Source organism: Siphateles boraxobius, unplaced genomic scaffold (assembly GCF_051911475.1).
Source record: "Siphateles boraxobius isolate OS27281-9 unplaced genomic scaffold, OSU_SipBor_1 7, whole genome shotgun sequence".
NCBI classification, from domain to species: Eukaryota; Metazoa; Chordata; class Actinopteri; order Cypriniformes; family Leuciscidae; genus Siphateles; species Siphateles boraxobius.
Genome location: NW_027509197.1, coordinates 17956579 through 17977027, shown reverse-complemented (window position 1 = coordinate 17977027; position 20449 = coordinate 17956579). Strand labels below are relative to the sequence as shown.

General features: G+C 41.3%; 1 protein-coding gene across 1 annotated transcript in view; it reads right to left on the bottom strand.

The window, feature by feature from the left end:
- cntnap5a (contactin associated protein family member 5a) overlaps nucleotides 1-20449 on the bottom strand; it is a 158753-nt gene that overhangs the window by 106808 nt on the left and 31496 nt on the right. Inside the window, exon 4 of the mRNA XM_077216325.1 lies at nucleotides 11345-11492. Coding sequence (XP_077072440.1) covers nucleotides 11345-11492 — 148 coding nt within the window. The remainder of the gene's footprint in view (nucleotides 1-11344; nucleotides 11493-20449) is intronic.

The following is a 20449-nucleotide window of genomic DNA, read 5'->3' as shown; positions in this document are numbered from 1 at the left end:
GCAAGAATTTTACATCTTATCCAATAAGAAGATAATTTGCGGTGCTTTTGGTGCTCCGTGTATCTACATCGGTTATTATTCTCGATTCTCTGCCTCGTCGTCTTATCACTTCGACGTCAGCTCTTCAAAGTTCAATCACTTTCACTCAAAAATGTAATCTTTTGACTGCATTCAAGTCTCTTTTTCTCAATATCTATATTTTGATGCGGAATATCTAGAGATCACTCAATGTGCATCTGTTTCATCTGACTCGCTCGCTCTCTCTCTCAGTGTCTCTGACACTCTGACACTCTGGCAGTGTCGCCGGCGCCGTCCCAGTGCGCTGCTACCATTGGCTCGTTGGAGTGTCAATCAATGCAGTGCGATCCATGATTGGACGAAACACTTTCTCTTCTAAAGCACTCGTTTTTCTCTCTTATTCTCTTTCTTAATTTTCTCATCTTTTTACATCTCTCTCAACTCTTCTACTGGTAGCCTGGATCACCCGGGTTACACTCTCCCCGCTTTGAAGATATGCAGGTCCCGCTTTATCCTTTAGGCTGCAAAGTCACTACAGTAGGATTCCCACTACACATTTTCAGAGGACTATCTCCAAGAGAATAGGGCTCCCCCAATGACACAGTGAAAGCTGTACTGAGCCCCTGCAGTAATGACTGCACAACCAGAGAAAGGGGATTACCCAACTTGGGGTTGTAGCCTTCTTGGCGGTTCACAATGCCTTTGTGAACGTCTAGGAACATCTTCCAAGCTCTGGCCATTCTCCATTCAGCTGCCTTGGGGACTCCTCAAATTAACAGATTCATTCTGTGTCAAGCCATCATTCTTTTCATCTTCTCCATCGAGAGTCCCAGATGGGGGTTTATCAGACTCCTGGGCCTGCTGTCCATTTTGCACAGGAATGTCACTTAAGACATCAGATCCTGTAGGGTCTTTCAACTGCAATCTCCCTTTCTCAGGTCCATCACACAGACATCCGTCTCCATCATCAGGTAGATCAGCTAAGTTTCCTTGTGACTCCACTGAGGTAGAAAGCCTGACGTCTGTACTAGTTGCAGTTTTCATTTTAGGAGAAACTTCTGACGTAACCCCAGTTTTTGACTGATCCTCAGGTCTACGGTTGGAAAGAATTCTGCTCTCAATGCTTGGCAAGTACCCAGGTACGTAACTTGCAAAGTCATCTTCAGATTCAGAATCCTGGGTTTCACTCTCAGACTCTCTTAACACAAGGTTTGCTCGAGTTCTGGGCTTGCGATGATTATTTGAAACTACAGGTTCCTCAGGCTTATCTTCCTTTTGCAGAAACCCACAGGGTAATAGCAGGTCACGGTGCAACGTACGGAGCGGCCCATACTTGCCCTCAGTTTGAACAGTATTGACTGTTTAGTCGCCAGCTTTCTTGATCACGACGTAAACTTCTTTTTCCCACTTATCTGCCAACTTATTCTTTCCTCTTAGTCTGACATTCCTCACCAGAACGCGATCGCCAACCTCAAGGAATGAAACAACCACTCGCTCATCAAACTCTTGCTACCCTGTAGCTCTCCTTCAGTCGATCCTTCAAATTCCTCACATAACTCGAGTGAGACTGTGATGATTTATCAGCAGGTAATCCAAAGGCCAGATCAACTGGTAGTCGGGGTTGCCTCCAGAACATTAACTCGTATGGTGAGATCCCAGTTGAGTCATTACGAGTACAGTTATACGCGTGGACGAACGGCTTCACAAAACTCTTCAAGCAGGTCTTTCCCTTATCATCCGGGGTCCCCAACATCTGAAGCAGCGTCCAGTTGAAACGTTCCACAGGGTTGCCACGAGGGTGATAAGGTGTCGTTCTCACTTTACGTATTCCTACTATGGTGCACAGCTCCTTAATCAGTTTTGACTCGAAGTCGAGCCCTTGATCACTATGGAGTTTCTCCGGGAATCCGTAATGGACTAGGAAGTTATCCCGCAGGCATCTGGCCACGGTTTCAGCTTTCTGGTTTCTGGTGGGGATCACTACTGCGTACCTGGTGAAATGATCGGTGATCACTAGGATATCTTTTGTACCACTCCGATCAGGTTCGAGTGACAGAAAGTCCATGCAGACTAACTCAAGAGGTCTACTTGTCACTATATTCACCAGGGTTGCAGCTCGCTCAGGAGGAGTCTTCCGCCTCACACAGCGCTTACAGGTCTTTATTTTCTCTTCTACAGTTGTCGCCATCCTTGGCCAGTAGAATCGAGATCTAGCGAGGTCCAGGGTTCTCTTGATCCCTAGATGGCCTGTGTCGTTGTGCAAGCTCATTAGCACTATCTCTCTGAGATCCACAGGTACCGCCAACTGATATAGCACACTTCCTCGGTCCTGCCTCCTTCTAAATAACATTCCGTTCTTGAACTCGAATCTGCTCCACTCTCTTAGCCATGAGGCTACTTCCGCATGTTCTACTTCCCCAACTGGTTTCTTACCAGACTCAAGATATTTGATAACTTCTTTGAGTTCTGGATCAGCCCCTTGGTGTCCCTTCAGCTCCTCTTCAGACATTCGGGGAAGATTTGGAAGACCATGAGCTTCCTCTTGCTAGAACTCTTGGAGTATTGCACCAACGCCGAGAGACAGCGACTCAAACACGGTAGGTTGGGGATACGACATGTCAGGATCAGTACAGCTCTGATACACTTGGTGTCTTTCGCAAAGAGCTTTCACCACTGCGGGCAGTATCATTGGTTGATCTGATTCTGCTAAATGGTGAAGGGTGAATTGCTTGATTAGGGGTTAGGGTTAGGGTTAGGGTTAGGCTCTTTTTGAGAGACTAAGTCATCCAGAGGCCTGTCATGAGGACGTCTCGAGAGCGCATCTGCATCGAGGTTTAGCATGCCTGCACGATATTGAATCTTGAAGTTAAATGTCGACAGGCTGGACCGCCACCTATAGCTGGTCGCGTCGAGCTTCGAAGATGTCAGAATATAGGTGAGCGGGTTGCTGTCCGTTATCACAGTGAACTCTCCTCCATACAGATAATCACTGAATTTGGTCGTAACTGCCCACTTGAGCGCGAGGAACTCTAGTTTATGTGCTGGATATCTCGTTTCACTCTTGGTTAAGCCTCTGCTGGCGAAAGCAATTACTCTCATTTGGCCTTCTTGTTCTTGATAAAGGGCAGCCCCAAGTCCAGTGGTGCTCGCATCCATAGTCAGCACATAGGGAAGGCTGGGATCTGCAAATCCGAGGACTGGGGCTGAAGTCAACTTCTCCATGATAGTGTTAAAGGCTCTTTGGCATTCCTGAGTCCATCGATCTCCAAATTGCTCTTTAGGATCTCGGTACGGTGTACTTTGCTTTGGGCTTCGTCTCTGGTTTTTCTGCAGAGGGGGATAACCAACAGTAAGGTCGTTGAGAGGTCTTGTTATCTTGGAAAAGTCTTGGACGAACCTTCTGTAGTATCCTGCGAACCCGAGAAAAGACTTGAGCTCTTTAAGGTTGCTAGGCTTTGGCCAGGTCTTGAGGGCTTCAATTTTGGCTGTTTCGACACCATTCTCAGACACTATGTGGCCCAGATATCAGACTGACGTTTGGAAGAACTTGCACTTTTTAGGAGAAAGCTTCAGTCCGTAATCTCTCAACCGTTCTAGAACTTGAAGGAGTCTGGCCTCGTGTCTTAGAAAAGACTATAAGATCGTCAATGAAAACTAGCACTTCTCTCCTGTTAAGGTCGCCAATGCACTGCTCCATTAGTCTTTGAAAAGTGCTCGGTGCATTTGTGATCCCTTGGGGCATTCGGTTGAACTCCCAGAACCCCAATGGACATACGAACGCTGTCTTCTGTTTGTCAGCCTCTTCCATCTCAATTTGGTAGAAACCCGATTTCAAATCAAGAACTGAAAACCACTTGGATCCAGTTAAAACAGAAAAGGCTTCCTCCAGATTCGGCAGAGCATACGAATCCTTTATGGTTTGGGAATTCAACTTTCTGAAGTCGATACACAAGCACAAATCGTTGTTCTTCTTCCTCACGACTACTATCGGGGAAGCGAATGGGGATTCAGATTGTCTTATGACACCGGCATCGAGGAGCTCTTTGAGGTGTCTTCTTACTGCATCCACATCTTGTGGGTGGATAGGTCTAGCACGCTGCTTGAAGGGTGTCTTGTCATTAAGATTGATATGGTGATTCACCTTATCAGTGTGGCCGTAATCTAACTCAGGGACACTCATGGGGTGTCTTCCTTCAATCACATGCCGGATGGCATGTACTTCGGCCAGTACTGCTCTTGGAGGGATTATTAAATCAGTCTGCGTCCCGTTCTTCAGCACTACTGGTATCCGGACATTGCGCTTCGGAGGTAAGGAGTGCAGACTATTAGCCACTAGCAGCCCACCAGGCAAGGAAGATGATGCTGACGGTTCCACTGCCACCCAAGTCTCCGACAGCGGCCCAATGATGTTGACACAACCGTCGAGAACTACGGTACTTCCGGCTGCTACAACTTCAGGCGTACCGCCTCCTTTCACTTTTACTTGGCCCAAGACACTTGCACTAGCTCGTCGTCTTGCTTCGAGGACTCTTATCACTGCTCGATACCCATGGTAATATGACTTAACTTGGGGCATGGTCGCTTGTGCATGATCAGCATACAGGACGTCCAACGTGTTGGTGCCTATGAGGATTTGGGGTGCATACGTCAGATCTGGGACCACTAGGGCCAATGTTGGAACTTCAGCTTCAATTCCTAGGAACTCCTGAGTCAATTCAACATATCCTAGATAGGGAACGGCCTGTCCATTTGCCCCTTCAACTTCTAACAGGTGCTTTAACGGTTGCATGGGATGCTGTGACAGGTGACTGTTGTAGAAAGACAGGGGGATTGTCATTACCTGAGATCCTGTGTCCAACAAGCAGTTCACTTTCTTCCCTTCTACTTTAATTTGTGCAGTGCATTTCATTCCTACCAGTCCAGCAGGTAACGTCAAGGGGCTTCTGCTATCGGCCTGCTTGTCAAACACTCGTTGATGCTTAGGGCATTGTCCGTTTTTCTCAGTCTCCATCAGCCCTGCGACAGAGACTGACTTTAATTTAAAGACTCTGTGGTAAGTCCTTGCTGGAGGTCCCACTCAGCCTGCCTTTCTCTCAGCTTCCTTCTCTTATCTTCAACTCTAGATGAATTTGGGGGACTTTCGCAGTTGATGGCTAGGTGGCCGTCATCCCCACAGCGGAAACAATACCATGGCCGAGGCCGATTGGTCTTAATCTCAGTCTGCTTTGGTCTTGCATGTCTCTCTTTGCTGTTTTACTCAGTGCAAGCTCTACTTAGGTTCCCTCTCTGACTGAGGGATCTTTCAGACTGGTATATCTGCGCTCCAGAAGCAGCAACTTTAACTTTAAGCCTCGCTATTTGTTCTTTCAGTTCCTGAAGATCACTCATCCCTGCTTGCTCTCTCACTTCCCAATGAGTAGCTGTTTTAATTGCTGCAACTTGGCTTTGGAGAGCTGCAATCTCTTTCTTCAGAATGCCTACTTCAACCATTTCAGGGAGTTGCACTTTACTCTTTTGCTTAGAGGCTTTCAGCTTGGGAGCAGCATGAGCAGGGGAATCAGTGTCTTCCTCCGATGTGTTGCAATAAGCAGACTGTTGGTGTGCAGCTGTACGCAGTTTAAGGGGAACTGATGGATGCTTACTCGTACCCAGATGTTTCCTCATTCTCTCCTCCTTTGATGCTTGCTTATCTTCCGCTGTACGGATGAGTATGGCTAATTCAGCAAAAGGAGGTGGGTCTGCTTTTCTCTTTTCGAGCTGCAGATCAGCTATCAGGGCATTGTCCCAGCACCCCCGGCAGAACTGCCTCAACAGACAACGGTCTCATTCATTCTCTGCAACTCCGCTCCGTCTGATGGCAGCACTCAGAATTACACGCAATCTGTGAAGGTAGGCGGACGACCTCTCGCCAGGATTCTGCAGGGTGCTTATGAACCTAGCTAATTAATTCGTCTCCATCCTCCACCGACCCATAGACGGACTCCAGCAGCCTAAGACACTCTGACGATAAAGCGTTTGGGTTCACATGCTTGAATATGTCTGAAGCAGGCGGTAACAAGCTGTCCAGGATTTTCCGCGTCTTTTGCGTCTTGTAAGAAGGGATGGATCATTCAGTAAGTAGTCAACACTTGCACTCCAGGTGTTGAAGTCAGGCTCGTTGTTTGGACGAGGGCTCCTCCCAGAGAAAGCTTTCAGGCGGAATGAAGCCGTGTGTGGGGACACAGGATCACTAGTCCTCACAATGTGTTCCATCACTATTCTCTGGATGCCTGAAGGGTTCATAGCAGACATGGGAAGCTTCACTGATATTGTCTCAGCAGAGTTGGCGTCTGCATCGTTCGAAAAGTGAGGCGACGCTGCGCCTATGTTTACCTTGACTGGGTTTGCAGGCTCTATTGTCAGTTCAGAGAGTGACTTGAATCCTTCCAACCGCGAAGGAGTGCTAGTCGCGCTTGTCAAGGGGCTTGTCTCTAGAGGGCCTTGCTCTTGCCCAGGTCCTGCTCTACATGACACATCAGCTTGAGCTTTCACTCCACTGACCTTCATCAATTCTCTTTGGAGGACATCTCGTAGGGTTTCCCCATTGGCGCTTGCAATTGCTTGTAGTTTCTCCAAGCACTCAGCGGTGTCGCTACTAGTGGTGGGGGTGTAAACCGTACCCAGAGCGCGCACATGGAACACAGTGTCTGCATCAGTAGGGCTCGCTGAGGTTAGAGGCAGCTGGGGCTCAAGATCGCACATGGCTGAACTGTGCTTGAAGTCCACTACTGCATTACGATGAAACTCAGATTGTGGATCGTCAATCAGTATATTGCGTCATATGGAGCCAAATCTCAAGAGGCATGTCTCTAGTGCTTGATCAGATTCAGTCAGTGTTATGCCACTAACGATTACTGCATTTTACACATTAACACCTTCCCGTTCCACAACATCCATTTCTGTCAGATAATCTGTACGTACTTATATCAATGATTATTCACCCCAGTCGCTGCTGTGCCCCCTCTCCTAGCTGGCTCGCCAAGGTTGTTGCGTGGCACACGTGCTAGGTCTGATGTGTCACACGTATATGGATCAATATGGGCCAACTGATCAGAAGGTAAGGATCGGCTACTGGAGAGAGGGAAGCAACACAGCAGGTAGGTAAAAACCAAGAGCTCTGTTTACTGATTGGAATCTTGCATTCATTGGAAACAATTCTTAATTGCAATTCGTCTACAGCATGTAAATCTCAATACTCTCATTTAACAACATACAATGTATGATAATGCTTATAATCAACTCTCTTTTTTAAATTTCAGGAAGCTGGACTCATTAACTCAATTCAACTCAATTGACAACAATTGTCATATACTTTGTACAAAAAAGAAATAAAATAAAACTTCTTAGAAAACTCAGACTCAGTTTGTTTATACCCCAATAGAGTTGGAAGGAAACAATAAACAATGTTCTCAAAACAAAATATTACAGCTCAGTAATTCAAATCACTCTTTCCCTTCAAAATGCAACAGTCTTTTCAACCAAATTAATCAAATATTTAAGATTCACTGAATTTATTCAGTTAATGTCAGTTCAGAATCAAATGACTCGGATCAAAAGAGTTTGGAGTCTTTAGAATCGTTCAGTTCAGAATCAATGTCTCTCCGTTCAAAGCTCAAGGAAAAATATGAAAAATCAAAGTCTCAGTTCCATTTGTCCAAAAGAAAAAGGAAAAGATATCTCATACCAATTTCGATGAAATCGAGGTCAAAGTTCAACAATCAAATGGTCTCCGTGGGTGGCTCGCCTTTTACATACGCTCATGTGCGTCTCACGTGTCAAGGATGGTGATCACAATTTCTCAGAAGAAAACACAAACAAAACGAAAAACCCAGCCTTGCAAAAACACAAGGCAGAACAATAATTAATCTTCCATTCAAACATTTTCATTAACAAACATCATGTATACACTTCAAACAACATATTAACTCAATATCTTGACACTTATACACGGCATTGTCACTCTTCATTGACTCGTTTGCATCTTCACATGTGATTAGCTTTAGCCCAACGTGCAAATTAGCACTAGCTCACAAACTATGCATAAGCGGCCTATATGAACGCTAATATCACACTACTGATTTGCCGCTGATTCTTCAACAGTCAATATAAAAAAAACAACTCACCAAGGCAAGAATTTTACATCTTATCCGTGTATCCACATCGGTTATTATTCTCGATTCTCTGCCTCGTCGTCTTCTCACTTCGACGTCAGCTCTTCAAAGTTCAATCACTTTCACTCAAAAATGTAATCTTTTGACTGCATTCAAGTCTCTTTTTCTCAATATCTATATTTTGATGCGGAATATCTAGAGATCACACAATGTGCATCTGTTTCGTCTGATTCGCTCGCTCTCTCTCTCAGTAGGCTTGTTTGAGATGAGCAAAATCTGCGCAGAACTGATCACCGGTGATCAGCGCGAGATGCATGACGGTTAGAAATGTGTCCGAGTGCGGTCCGCCTGGCTCTGATGTCATGCTGACGTGTGTCAAAAAGCTCTCGCGAGTGCAAGGCGCACGTGTCGGATTCTGCAGTCGCGTGCAGTTGCTCTCCACCGACTGCGCTGATCAAAAGCATGATGGGAAACAACTTGCTGACGACACAGCTTAATGTTGATTGGTTTAAACAACCGTGATGTATTGTTCTCTTTTAAAATGTTTTATTTTAAAACTCGGATATCATGTTTTATGTATATGTTATGTGTGAATATTCCCTCTCGACAGTGCGATCTCTATGGGTTATGCAATGTAATTTTATTATATAAAAAAAACACATAGCCTATGTCTGTATTAAAGAAAAAATGATTGATAAACACTTATTTGGAATGGAGTTAAATAATAAGTACTTGTGTCTTGTTCATTATATTTATTTTCATATAAAAGCAACAGAACTTAAACACTTTCTCTTCTAAAGCACTCGTTCCCTTTCAAGGGAACTCGAGCTGCGTCAAACGCTGTGGGAACGCCCCTGCGTTGTGCGTCATGAAGCACGTATGGAATCAGCCCAATGGAGAGATGGAACGTCATAGGCGGGTGACGTCATCGACCAGGAAACTATAAAGCACCCCATAAACACAAGCGCAACAGCTGTTTGTGCCTTCAGTCGTGCTATATGTGAATCTGTCCCTGTGTGAATATTGTCTGTCTTTACATACTCTGCACCACACAAACAATTTATATATATATATATATATATATATATATATATATATATATATATATATATATATATATATATATATATATTAAGAGAGATATGGCGAACGAACAGCAGTTAAGGAAGTGAAGTGTGTCCCTCCCTGCTCGCGTTATTTTACGAGTGGGGATACACACGTTCTTTGTGTTGTTTGTTTGGGAGTGCAGCATGCCCAGTCAGCTCTCGAGGGAGCTGACTCGAGTCTGCCATTAAGGACGCTCCGCTCCCGCCGGGCGCTCTTCGAGGAGAGCGGTTTGGTGCACGCTCCCCGCGGTTCGGGTCCCGCTCTTGCCGAGGCAGAGCGACGACGCGTATCGTGGGGATCGTATATGGATCTCTCAGTGGGGTTAGAGACGGGCTCTGCCTTATCTCTCCCTTCACCTGTGAGATCCAGTGCCACAGTCCCGTGTTCGGAAGCACGCGCTGCGGTTTCTTCCGCTCGGGCTGAGGCACCAGTTATAAATGAGGGAGATGTGGAGGATTCTCCACCTTACACTCCCGAAAGTGATGAGCTAGTGGAGGTATTAACCAGAGCTGTAGAAACACTCAGCATTGTATGGCCAGTGACTAGACAGGAGTCTGTTTCTAAATCAAAATTAGATGAGAGATTTTTGCCGTCACGAGTGCAACCTCCACGCCGGTGCTTGCCGTTTTTTCCCGATCTCCACACTGAGGTGTCGAAATCGTGGAAAAAACCGGTGTCATATACAGTGTTTAGTCCCCAGACTTCAACATATTCTAATATTGTGGAGGCAAAATCATGGTTATTCGGCTATGCCTCGCGTGGAAGAGACGCTTGCGAGTTTTCTCTCCCTCGAGGCTGCGTCATCTGTTAAGGCACCGGCATTACCCACCAAGCCTCTTAGAAATATTTCGGTTTTTGTGGGTAAAGCGTATTCGGCGTCGGGTCAGGCTGCGTCATGTCTGCATACTATGTCTATTATGCGGGCATACAAGGCTGACCTGCTGAGGGACGTGAGTGAGAGTGAGTAGGTCTGTGCTATTACAGCAATTAACATTAGCTTTTAGCATTGTTCTCAAACCAAGCCACTTGTCACCATGATGGTAACTCTCCTAAAAGCAACATTAACAGAAATTCTTCTTAATTAGCTTAGCAAAACATTAATCACTAATCTTACACTTTACATTAATCTTGCACAAAAAAAACATGATATTACACTTAATTAACATTTACCTTCCCTTTCGAGTACCATTGGCAATGCATGTTGGGAAATAGAAATCCCAGCCCAGTTTCAGTTAAACTTTACTTCGCCTAAATTAAAATAAATAATAAAAAATAAAAAAATGAAACGGTTCAGTTTCCTTAAATTATATCAGTTCTTTGACCTTGAAAGAAAAAGAAAGTAATAAATTAATCTAACTTGTATAATTTAAGTTGGCCCTACTCAAAAAACAATTAATTATTTTGAGTGTCAGGGTTTACAGTGGACTGGATAATTGTCTGATATGTAGACATGTTTGTCCGGTTTTGGAAAAGTATTATCAAAGAAAGTCATCAAACAACCTTCATTTAAATCATAAAATTGAGACTGCTGCTGTCATGCAATGAATTATCTGTGTCACCCTCAACACCTGTAAAACATACTGTGTGACTGGAAAAGGACAAAGGACAGAAGAGGCATGTGAAGATCTTCAGCAAGAATTATGGGTAATGTTATCACCTTCTATACTGTGCCACAACTATTTTATTACCCCTTCTATCAAGACTGCGGAAATTTGCAGTGTGAACTATCGGGTCTAGGATGCTTCTGTAATCTAACTCTGCAACACTTTTCTACTCTTTCCTTTTCAACTCTAACAAAAAAATGTTAAAAATAAAACTACATCTAAATAGATTTACCTGCTGTGTCTCAGAAAATAAAATGCCTGCTGGTCATTTGTAATATATATATATATATTACAAATGACCAGCAGGCATTTTATTTGCAGGCATTTTATTTTCATTATATATATATGTATGTATATATATATATATATGTATATATATATATATATATATATATATATATATATATATATATATATATATATATATATATATATATATATTCAACAATAAATATTCTGACTCACGGTAAGCACAGCCGTACACAGCCACTCTGAGGCCCACCCGACCACTGAGGCTCCAGTCCAGAGGCACGAAGCGGAGGAACCGGGTTCTGATAGACGGGCTCAGTTTATGGTGGACCACACTGTCTGGATTCACGTTTCCCACAATCCTCTAGAAAAAAGAAAAAAAAAGGAGAAGGTTTTCACTTTCTATGAAAATGGTACACGAGTTCCAGTAATTTTTTTGAAGCATCAGAGAGTAAAATCTCATGCTTTTTGTTGTGAGAATTATTACACACACACACACACACACACACACACACATATTAGGGGTGGAACGGTACATGTATTCCTATTAAACCGAATCCGTACGGGCGTCACGGTGCGGTGCACGAATAAAATTCGCTCAATTCGCGTTTGGTCTGAACGCAGCATAATGAACAGACTGCAATGTCAATATTGCAATGCTGAAGTGTGTGTGTGCGCACGCGAGAGAGGGAGAGGCGCGGGCGCGATCGAACTGTGTGTGTGTGCGCGCGTTTGTGTGTGAGAGAGAGAGGCGCGGGAGCGATCGAACTGTGTGTGTGCGTTTGTGTGTGAGAGAGAGAGGCGCGGGTGCGATCGAACTGTGTGTGTGTGTGTGTGTGTGTGAGAGAGAGAGAGAAAGAGAGAGAGAGAGAGAAGAGAGAGAGAGAGAGAGAGAGAGAGAGAGAGAGAGAGAGAGAGAGAGAGAGAGAGAGAGAGAGAGAGAGCGCGCGATCGAACAGTGGAAACAAAAAAATTACTCCGTAAATATAAAAGATTCAAATATACTGCAAAGTATATTTGTGCACACTCGCAATAAAACACAACATTGTGCTTTTGTCACACTCTCCTGTCAAACTGTAACCTACAACTGTCACCCAACCAAAACACACACACACACACACACACACACACACACACACACACACACACACACACACACACACACAGTTTTACTTTTAAGTTACACATTCTACATTGATTAAAACAGAAAATCAAATGTGGTTTTTTAATGGTAGCCTATTTATTTTACACGGAAATCAATTAGGCCTATTTATAATTCAGATGAGTATAAAGTTAGGGTTAATTAAAGTTAAGGATAACAAATATATTGATCTGAAATATAGCAAATTAATTTTTAATTCATTCAAACATACCAAAAATATCGCAAGGTGTTTTTTCTTTTTTTAAATTTAATTAACCAGTTAAACTAATTAAAACTAATTAAATTATATAAAACTATTGTCAGTGCACTAAAAATAAACTGGTTCTATGCCTATATTAATAAAACTTATTTAAAAAATACAAGGCTTAAGACATTTATAAAAATGCCTTCTGCATTTTTGTTTTGCTTTTCACTCCATTGTACCAAAATCGTACCGAACCGTGATGTCTGAACCGAGGTATGAACCGAACCGTGACTTCTGTGTACCGTTCAACCCCTAATATATATATACCTCAGTACCTCAGTATTGAAGTGACGGTTTGGTACAGATACGTAGAGCAGGGGGGAATAAACTAAACCCAAATTGCTTATTTTTTCTTATTTTTTATTATACAGTGGGTTATTGAACAAATTGTGTCTCTCTCTTTAAATAAATTAAATTCACACTCAACAAAACACTCAAAAAATAACAACTTGCAGATAAAATTGCACATAAGGCAGGTTTTGCATTAACTTTTCTAAATCATTTTTGAAATATAATAATTTACAGTTACTGTCACAACTTGTTTTCATGACAATTTATTTAAACATATAATAACAGAATTAAGACATTAAAGTAAATATAATTAATATATAAGCTAATAGTGAAAGGATCCCCTCCATACGCAACTCAGTTGACGCTGACTTACCAAGCTGCCGAGGAGAGGCTTCAGTGTAAGAATGAGCACACAAAAGCATGTTAACCAGATTAGCATGCTAAGCTAGCTTAATGCTAATGTAGCTTATGGTTAGCCTGATAGCTGAAGAGCCACATTAGAAAGAATGGCATCTGGTTAGCATGCTAAGCTAACTAGCACAAGGCAACAAATACAGGCTAAGTCGCGAATATCAAAAATCTGTTCAGTCACTTCTGTGCGTCTTGGTCCAAAGATCACATTTTGGACAAAATTGAGCAGAATTTGAAGGGGGAGTAGCAAAAAAAACTTCAAACTTCAAACTTCTCATGTACCTTCAGTACATGCTGTTGATTATTCCTACCAAAGATAAGGATATGTCAAATAGTTTAAAAGATATTGCAATTTATAACAAAATTCAAAATGGCGGACACGTGGTACATCCAATCCTGGCATAATCGGTATCCATTGATTTGGCATGACACAAGGAATCCATAAATACTATGATTTTCTGACAAACTGTTCAAAAGTTATTGGCCAAAATAGCCATTTTCCAGATCTCATGACCTGTAGGGGGCGCTGTTCCCAAATTTAGCATAGCGCCTCAGATCATGGTTCCGATGAGGCTTACTAATTTTCGTTTCGATTGATCAAACTTTGGCCGAGATACAGCCTCTGAACAAATGTTGGGACAACCTCGTTAAGATTGATAACTTTTGTAGCAAAAAAACTGAATACTGTACTTTTCAAAATGGCCACTACTGTAATGGGCAGAGTCTTAATGTAATATACTGATTGTGATCACCATAATGAGTGGAATCAGGTGTACTAAGTTTCATTTTTCTAGATCAAAGGGTTCAAAAGTTATAACCATTTCTATGTTGAATTTTTGAACTATAGAGCACTATAGAGTTGGTGCTAGAGACTCCAAAACTGGTACTATTCATTACCGTCACTACAAGTGTGCCTAATTTCATAATTTCAATGTTCCGTTGATAGGGCTGCCATTGACTCCCATTCGGGAAAAAAGGAAACTAACAGATAAAATAGGGGCTATCCCCTTTGGGGCTTGGCCCCTAACAAACAAAAGAAACATCACATTTCCATGTCTTATTTTATACCATATTTATGGAAAGTGCCTTATAATAATTAATAACATTCAGGTTGATCAGAAGTTTTTTGCAGAATGCCATTTATGAATACACAAATCCAATTGAATCCAAAGAGCAGTATTTTTTTCAAAGGTCTCAACAGTTTATGTAAATGTCACCTCGTTTTCGTCTACTAGCACATATAATTTGACAGTAATTTGTGTCTGACTCACTTCACAGTTGAGACTTGTATGGAACATAAGAACTGATGACCAAAACATCACATTTACAGATGAATCACCAAGAGAAGATGCCAGCTTTTTTCAAAGATAGACTTTTCCATGTCCCTTTGAGATAAATAACATCACAATATCATCACCTCCCCTGGTGAGACACTCGCAGCCCACAGATGCTGTTATGATGCCAGCAAAAACAGCAATCTTACGTTAGTGACTTTAAAGGTCCCGTTTTGTTTTGCTTTCAGACAGACTCTGAAGAAGAAACACTTGATTTTGTTCATTGGGAATTGACTGGATGGTTGGATGGTTGTGGTTTGCTATGTGATCTCATTTGAGTGACAGGTTGTCCTGCAATCACGCCAAGAGGCAAAGGGAAATTATTTTTATTAAAGAGGGCACATTTTCTATTTTTTGCCGTTTTATTTTTAATTTTTATTGACTATACAAAGATACTCTGATTCAAATCAAACAGTTCAAGACTTTAAGATATAATTTATGTTTCCTTTGTAAAGCAGTTTAGATATTGTTTTCCATTATTAAACGTATCAACTTGAGCATGTTTGTCATTACATCATACGCTGCTCATCGACACTCATTTGAGCACTCAATGACGACAACATCCTGTCCCTGACTGCTGCTTCCTCTCTCTCTTTCCCCCTCTGAGAGAAAAAAAAAGAAAAACAACAATACATCCATCCAATTACCTATCAGCTCACCTCAGCCCAAGGGCACAGCGGAGCTCCCATCAGATCCGGGGAGATGCCCAGGTTACAGGCTGCCCACGTAAACAGCTCCTCTCTACACTTCATTAACTCTATTCCTGTATCGACTCCTGCTAGACCTCCTCCTCATTCATTAAGTCCCCGTGGACTGCTAGCGTTATCAGGGACTCGCCACGGAGTGTTTCATCAGCCCTGTTACGTCTGCAACGGTTACATTCTCATGTGATTCACCAGTCATCGTTTCCTTAAACCCAGTGTGAATGCACATCAGAAAGAAAAGCCAGCACAAGATGAGCTCAATTGGGGTGGGTTTTGTATTTGCTAGCTGGCAGGAAAATGCTTGTTGGTGCTTGCTACTGTACAGTGTATGTCATTAACTAAAACATAACTGAAATAACAAAAATAAAGCTGAAATTAAATATAAATATTAGATTAAAACTGAAATCAGTTGAAGTCGAATCAATAATATGACTCACTGTAAATAAAAACTAGAATAGAAAAAGGAAATTAACTAAAAATGAAGGTAACATTAAAATGAAAACAGAAAAAAGCTACTTCAAAATATAAATAAAAAACTATAATAGTATGAAATAATCCTAAAATAACACAGTAGCAAATTAATGCTAAAAGATTTAATGATTACTTTTCATCAACAGGAAGTGGTTTCTGAGCTGCCAAAGTGTTGATCAGGCTTCCACTGACCCCTTCTAAACAAGAATTACACTCCGTCCCCGGAGAAGCAAGGGCCCGAGAGTGTCAGAAATAGACAGCACCTCAGTGCCTCTGTGACTGTGTTCAAACGAGAGCTAAGACAGCAAAACTGTCCCTAGACAATAGACAAAGAGTCTCTTCTTTTCCTGCTTTCCTCTCTCACTGTCACCAATGTGTATTGCCTGTGCCTGGAAACATCATAAATGTTTGATTTACAGTCGTTCAGCAGAGCAGAAAACAGACAAAATATCTAAAGGGATCTGAAGGCCTGGCAAGTGATGATTTCACCATTGTCTGAGAGCTGTAGGTGTGTTGCTAGCTAAGTGAGAAACTCACACCTGAGGTGATTTTTAGAACACTTCTACTGCGATTCTGATTCTGGCCCGTTACGGCTAATTGAGTCGCAGACTTTTACATCAATTACACTTTATGGGACCCAAATGGGCCAGCAGCCTCATGCTTTAAGCAAGCTAATCTGACGAAACCATGGGCCCTTCTATCGATTGCTTATGGGGCTGCTCAAGCCGCCGTGTAATGTGAGACCTGGGAGGTATGGATGTGAAATGGAGGAAGAGAAAGAGAGATATAGAAAGAAATTTGTTAGTTAGCACATGAGAACCAAATGAAGATGAACTGACAAGCAAAAACTATGCTGTTTTTTAGGGCTGTCAATTCAAAATGATTACATAATATGCAGATTAATTAAACAAATAATCACTATTGCAGTATTAGCATATATTAATCTTTTGCAGATAAAAGTCTTAAAATAAGATAATTAAAAGGTATTATTTTCTTGTTGCATATAAATGCATTGAAACATTACATTACAAAGTGACAAAGTCAAATGTGTTTGTTTGATTTCCATTTTTACACATGGATAAGGGGCATGATTAAATGTATATTAAAAAAAGAAGATTAACTTAAATGCACTATATTGACAGAACTATTTTCAAGATAAAAAATAGCAAATATTACCTTGCAAATAAGCGACTGAAAGAAAGAATGGGCTGTGTTTTATGTTTAGTGCAACGGAGTTCAAAAATAGAATTGTACTGTATTTGTATCAATGATAAAAGCATAGAGCATTTACTTGATGAGTTCAAAGACTTCATAGGACCTTATTGACAAGTTTTGAAGTTATTCAAGCACAACAACAGTTTTGCAGACATAAGGTAAAACCTTTATGGTGTTGATCCAATGATCTGATTGAAAGACCTGCCAGGATTTCACAAAATCTGTCCCCTTGAGCAGGCTACATGCACTCCGGATAAAAAAAAAACAATAAAAAAAAAAAACTTAAAGGAGTGGTTGATTGCGATTTCACTTTTTTCATTTTAAATAGTGTGTAATGTTGCTGTTGGTGCATGAACAGTATCTGCAAAGTTGCTGCGCTGAAACTTCAACGTAAGCAGAGATATCGTCTTTTAAAAATCAGGAAGTTTAATGCCTACAAAAACGACTCGAATGGGACTACAACGAGCTACTACCCGGGTTTTATACGTAACTAACGCATACATTTACATCAACCCTCCCTCCGGAATATGCAAAAAAGGGGGCATGGCCATATTTCTGTGGCTTTGCCGAAGAGGAAGAGTTATAGTGGAGAGCAGTAGCCATGTCGTCGAAAGTGTGTTATTTTCACCCAGCTGTCAGGTCTTCTGTGTTCGGGCCGCTGTAGTTCGTCAACAATGGCTACAATTTATGTTTGATTATGTTCCAGAAAATTACAATCGTATTTTAGCTCTCTGTGCTGCGCATTTTACGGAAGACAGCTTCCAGAATCTCCACGAATTCAATGCCGGATTCAACAAGAAACTGTTACTAAAGCATGGTTTTGTGTCCTTTCTGATTAAGGACTGTTAGGCCTGTTTCATTACATATAGTTCATTAATTGACATAAATGACAAGATTGTAACTAGAAGTTATCTATTTTCATTGTCATCAAATTTAATTTACATGAGGAGAACCATATTTTATTTTTTTACCATATTTCACAGAGTTCAGAAAGCTACTTTAAGTGTGGCAAAAATAGGCACAGCACTAACACTCAGCTCACACCTACTTCAGCTACATTCCTGCTAAGTGGTACTGCTCCAGTCATGCTCGCAGTGTGAATACTGTAACTTGTTAATATGGCTGCAAAAAAAAAATAAAAAAAAATAAATAAACTGTGTGTGGTGTGAATTAGGCCTTGGGTTATACATTCATGGTGAGAATGCAAGCTTGAAATCTCTTCTGAAAGACAAAAACTGTTCAACAATTGAATATAGGTAAGTTTCATTTAAAAAAAAAACAACAGTGAGCAAAAAGCTGAGGAAGTTGCGTTTTTGTCAAAGACATACATCTGAATATGGATCGGATTCAGAACGATGAACAAAACTTGAATGGAGTAGATCGAGTCCATCAACACCCCCAAAGCTTGCACAGTCCCGTAGCTCGTCCTGAGTCAACATTTCATTCAGTAACATTAAATGTTGTGTAATTGTTCTGGTTCAACTTCACACGATCAGCAAGGTGCGTGGAATAAAAAAACATTTTTTTTTTAAAACACAAAAAACACAAAAAACAAAAAACATGCGCACAGGACATTCAGAAACATTAGGCAGTTTTGAGGGGGTATAAAGAAAATAAACAAAATAAAAGGTATTTATGTCATTACAGTGCTGCTTGAAAGCAACATGATCCATCAGGTCTCCTGGATGTCATGACTATATCAGCCAGTTTTAACATCTGTCATATTGTTAACATTTTCCAGTTTGATTCCTGACATTCTAAATACCAGATCCTTCCTGTAAGATTCAGTCTAAGAAATTCTCCTGGTAACCTTCTCACATTACAGAGACACTTCTCTCACACACAAACTGTCTGTGGAAAGAAAATGACAAAGGACAGCATGAACACAGCTCAGTAGCTCGAAGCCCCACAGGCTATAAGATGAAAGAAATGACCGTGGTGAGGCCTCCACAAAGCTTCTGCAGTCAGCAATTTTCCCGTCAACGTAGGCGAATCCTGTTTCCCCACAAGGAAATTATGGCAATAAAAGATGAGAGAAGATGAAGACAAAGAATGAAATGTGTCAAGGAAACTCCAAAAAGATACATGTCGACAGCTATTTCTGCTTTGAAGGCCAGTGCTAGTCTGTCTTCAGCTCACCAGGGCCACAATTTTAAGACTTAATGTGACATAGGCTCTTATTTGAATCCCAAATGTTTAACCAAATATCAGCACCTGGATAAAAATTCCCAACACACTCTTATGGCAATTCATAACTATTTTACTTCTTGGCAATGGAAAACTGGTGGCTAATTCATATAATTGTATTCATACGTTTTGGAACTATCTGCTTACGGCCCAGTGACATTATGTTTACGGGTGGCCCTTCACTTTTTTTCAAAAAATCGTTTGTTTTCGTGCAATTCGGCACCTCGTAAAATAGTGAAGTTTTCTTGTGAGATCGGCTAGAACATTCTCCGTTATTGACTGCATGGTTATTGATTAAATATGCGAGAAATTCATGCTTTTACAAGACGTACTTGTTTCTTTCTCTCCATCCTCCTCAGTCTCACAGCAAACACTATTACGCATCACCACACTCAGCAGCAGCAGTGCAGACTGGAGAGAGAAATTATCAGCCACTTTGGGAAGCCCATTCACACCTTCCTACAGGAGGAACTTTTCTGACATACAGCGGAGGCAAACAAGCTCTGCGGATCTGCAGTCCTCTCTGCCCAAAACCTTTGGCAGCTTTCCTCACCACTTCTGATATAGTTATAGCACTCATCGAGACAAAGAACTAGTGACAGCAAATTAAGAGTGTTTTCTTTCTATTCTTTTTATTGACAAGTCATTCTTTTCATTTATCAGACACTTTCTTTTCAAAACCTTTTCACCTAAACATTGTGAATGTTAAACCCTTGTGAAAGGTGCTGACTAATACTCTTATTCTTTACTCTTGGCTTGTCACAGCTAGCTAAAACAAGAAAAGTTTAGTCGGCAGAGAAAGAAAGATAGGAAAAAGCAAAAGATTCAGACATGCAGTTTTGCGTTTACATTATAACATCTTATTAAAAGAGGCTTAGATTGCATTTCAAAGATGCTTTTATCCATGCATTTAGGAATGCTAATGCAGGGTCGCTGAGGATCTGATGACAGAAAAATATTTGTTCACTCTGTCTTTAAATTTTGCTGCTGGGAAAAATATCAGCCAAATGTACCATCTTTGCATAATGGATTTTCACAATAATGCCTAAAGTATGAGAATATTATGATGTCGTGCGAGAAATTCGCATATATTCGCGAGAAATATAACATATATTCAATGTCGTGAATATATAAGTCAAGGCAGCTGGAGTATTAAACATACACTACTTTTCAAAAGTTTTGAAAAAGAGTTAAAAGGGTCTGTAAGATTATTATTATTATTTTTAAAATGTCTAATACTCATCAAGACATGTCTATTATCTATTAATATACAGCTAAAAAACATGTTGTGAAATATCATTA